Source organism: Triticum dicoccoides, chromosome 2B, assembly GCF_002162155.2.
Source record: "Triticum dicoccoides isolate Atlit2015 ecotype Zavitan chromosome 2B, WEW_v2.0, whole genome shotgun sequence".
Taxonomy (NCBI): Eukaryota; Viridiplantae; Streptophyta; class Magnoliopsida; order Poales; family Poaceae; genus Triticum; species Triticum dicoccoides.
Genome location: NC_041383.1, coordinates 463611533 through 463614660, shown reverse-complemented (window position 1 = coordinate 463614660; position 3128 = coordinate 463611533). Strand labels below are relative to the sequence as shown.

Genomic DNA, 3128 nt, shown 5'->3' with positions numbered 1-3128 from the left:
GCGCCCGAAAACAATGGTTGCTCAATTCATCCTTGAGCATGCTTCCACACCTGATCTTTCAGATATTTGAGAGATCCACTAATTGGCATTCCAACATGCCACATTTTACTTTCTATCAGACAAAATGCCACATACATGTTAATTTTTCCTTACCATGGTATACATCTAGGGTTATATGGGTCAAGCGTGCCAACTAAGTGCTAGGCGAGACTTGGCTTTGAAAGCAGACCGAATCTAAATGAAGCTACGATTCGTGTTGGGCTAGCAGGAGCAAAGACTATATATATGATCACGCGGGGGAGAACACATAACTGACGGTACGTATAACTAGAACTCTAGCCACCAAGTTTACCATGATCGTCTCCCAGCTCCCTCTTTCTTCCTTGCCGGTGTATTTGCCACTAAGAGGTGGGTGGAACTCCGGATCTTTACCTAAGTTTTTCATGCTTGCTTTGTGTGCCCTCGTCAATGGAGTCTCAATGCTCGAGATATGTTGTGTGGAACAAATGTCTCCTAGCTCCATTTCTGGTTTGGCGTGCCTTTGTAGCTGTTGTCTGGGGCTAGTGGTGTTTCAGCCTCTCCTACTTTATTTTATCATGATCATTGTCTTCTTCCTAAGTTCCACAACAACGTGGTGACAATTCAATTCGTCTGCATTATGTGGGGAGTGTCCTAGACACAATGTGTTCAAGGGTCTACTATTTTTAACTTTTTTGGTAGACGACTCATACAACTATTCAAACCTTTGCAGATAGTCTATCATGTGCAGGTATGTTCATTTCCGGTTCGAGGTTAGTCTAGCCTGTGCAAGACTGCAAGTACTGATCTTCTCCCTTTTTTTTCGTTTATAAGAAGAAAAAATCTACTCTGCTTTTCTACCATATACATGGAAGAACGTTGTGATGCAATTGGTGGAATTTGAGACAACGATTCTAGATCACTTTGGTGTAGCTTTTAGTTTTTCAATGTTCTATCGCAATGATTTTGCCTATAATTCTTAAAATCGGATTGTTGGTGTACCAGCATAAATATGGAAAACCCAGGGTCGAAAAATAAAAGTAAAGTAAAACAAAATACTTTAGCAAACTATATTTGTGATAATCAGCCTGAACATCGAGTTACATGGAAACCTATACCACCTAAATATCCACAATCAAATAGGAGTAGCTCTGTTCATGTCAACCTTTTTACGTTTCGATTTTTGTCCTACAACCATTCAGGTTTCTTTGCAGTCTTATCCTACCACGACCATCCTAGCTACTCCGCTAGTAATCAGCACCGCGGGGTCGCCGCTGCCTCGCCGCGCTCCTCCGATCGCTGCCGTGGACGTAGTCATCGTCGTCGAAGCTCGGCCTCTCCGCTCGGTCCTGTCGGAACGAGAAGAACCTCTGCGCACCAGCACAAACAAAATCGCAGATATGTAACATCCGAACACAGTTAGCTATCAAAGCGACAGAAAAATGGTATCCAGGGTATACCCTTGTCCTTGAGCCACTGGACGCCTGCGACTGAGCGAAGTCAAGGACCCGGAGGAAGAGCTCGTATCCCCTGTCCGTGAAGTTCTTGAGGTAGAAGACGATGAGGTCGCCGGCGTTGGCCCGCAGGTACCGCAGCCTCTCCTCGATGTTGGGCTCGTACTGCATCACCAGCGGCCGCACGAAGTTCTCGTACACGATGTCAGACCCCTGGTCAACGGGCAGAAGGTCTCTGTTCAGACATGGATCAATCAACAGACCACCAGAACTTGGCAACTTACCCTTGTCTGGGGGTACCAGAGGTAGACAAGGAAGGCGAGCTTGACTTCATAATACATCGGAATCCTGCGACCCCACGAAATGGTTTGTCAGACAACAGATTTCTTTCTTTCAAAGGAGGCGTAGAGCAGAGTACCGAGTACGGTGGCTACATTTGATGAGTCAATGAGTTGTGATTGGTGATTAGTACCTCGATATTAGGGCGCCTGCGATTTCATCGAATATGACCAGGATGACTAGTATGATCCTGCAAAGTTGCTGAAATTCGTCAAGCTCAGCAAGACCAAGATCTCTAGCCAGTTGTTCCATCCCAGTATCTCAAGAAGTCAAACTACATAGGCATTTTGGCAATTGCGTGATGCGCCCCCAAATTGCTGAAAGTGCGTCCTAAATCCTAATTCTAGCAATTGTAAGCATCGCGTACGGACGGATCCAACAAACCAAAGAATGAGGATTACTCGAGAGATAAAGGCTCGTGGATCAGTACCAATACTGGCACCAAAACCGGAGCTGATCGGTCCGGCCGGTCCGCTGCTCGACCGCCTTGAAGCACTCCAACGCCGGCATAGCATACCCGAACAGAACCCTGCAGCCCAAGCGATCAGCGATCGAGTCGACCAAGCAGAGGCATGGAAAATCCCGCCAAAATTACAGGCAACAGAGGTAGAAACGAGAGCGGAGGAACCCACTTACGTGAGGAATTTCGTGAGAAGCTCGACAGACATCGTGAAGTGGCGTCGAATTCTCGGGAAGAGGAGGCCAAGATCTGTGTAACCTATCTACCTAATTTCTTGATGAGTTCTCGGAAAGGAAGATAATGGCCGCCCCTCCCAAGTGATGTGTTTGGTGTGGCCTATGACATAGCTTACCTGCCCAAGTTGCTTGCGGCTGCGGGCAGGAGAAGACAGGTGGTTAGCTCAGCTCGGCCACTGCTCGAAACGGAATTTACGGTATTGCCCTTTCGGCTCCGTTGTGCAGTCAATGATTAGTGGGTCATGGGATTGATTCATTGATAGTTTGGGATTTGGGGTCCATGCTGGATATCTCCAGGGGTTGGAAGTATCTGTGAATATGAGGACGTATCCTGTGCAACGACTGAATTGATGCACCCAGTACACCAAGCGATTCTCGGCCACTGGATGGGGAATAGATGGACTGGATGTCATCATAAGCTGGCTACGGGTACATTTTACACAATGAACCTTGTCAAGTGGCTCAACTGCACAAAAGTCCTTCCGATCCCATCGTCTCATTCCCTTTGCTCTGTTCCGATCTGTACCTATCTCTCTGAGAACCCCTCTCTGTACCAAGCGATTTAGGATAGTGTGAGCTCTCTTCAGCACAACTCCTACCCCGCTGCAAATTCCTCTTCCC

At 47.1% G+C, this 3128-nt stretch overlaps 1 protein-coding gene across 1 annotated transcript; it reads right to left on the bottom strand.

Annotated features, from left to right (window-relative positions):
• Positions 1 to 1064: 1064 nt before the first annotated feature.
• Positions 1065 to 2636, bottom strand: LOC119364237 (putative HVA22-like protein g). The gene is made up of 6 exons (XM_037629668.1): positions 2448 to 2636; positions 2242 to 2340; positions 1945 to 2001; positions 1757 to 1820; positions 1479 to 1685; positions 1065 to 1388 (listed from the first exon to the last, which is right to left on the bottom strand). Exons 1-6 carry the CDS (start codon positions 2477 to 2479, stop codon positions 1266 to 1268), a joined length of 582 nt encoding a protein of 193 aa, XP_037485565.1. The 5' UTR covers positions 2480 to 2636; the 3' UTR covers positions 1065 to 1265.
• Positions 2637 to 3128: the final 492 nt, after the last annotated feature.

Bases quoted from the DNA above. Each gene is read 5' to 3' on its own strand.
- LOC119364237 (XM_037629668.1), bottom strand. From the start codon at position 2,479: ATGTCTGTCGAGCTTCTCACGAAATTCCTCAC. The intron at 2,002-2,241 runs GTACTGATCCAC...GCAACTTTGCAG, and splicing joins CGGTTTTGGTGCCAGTATTG to GATCATACTAGTCATCCTGG. The intron at 1,821-1,944 runs GTACTAATCACC...GTGGGGTCGCAG, and splicing joins GCAGGCGCCCTAATATCGAG to GATTCCGATGTATTATGAAG.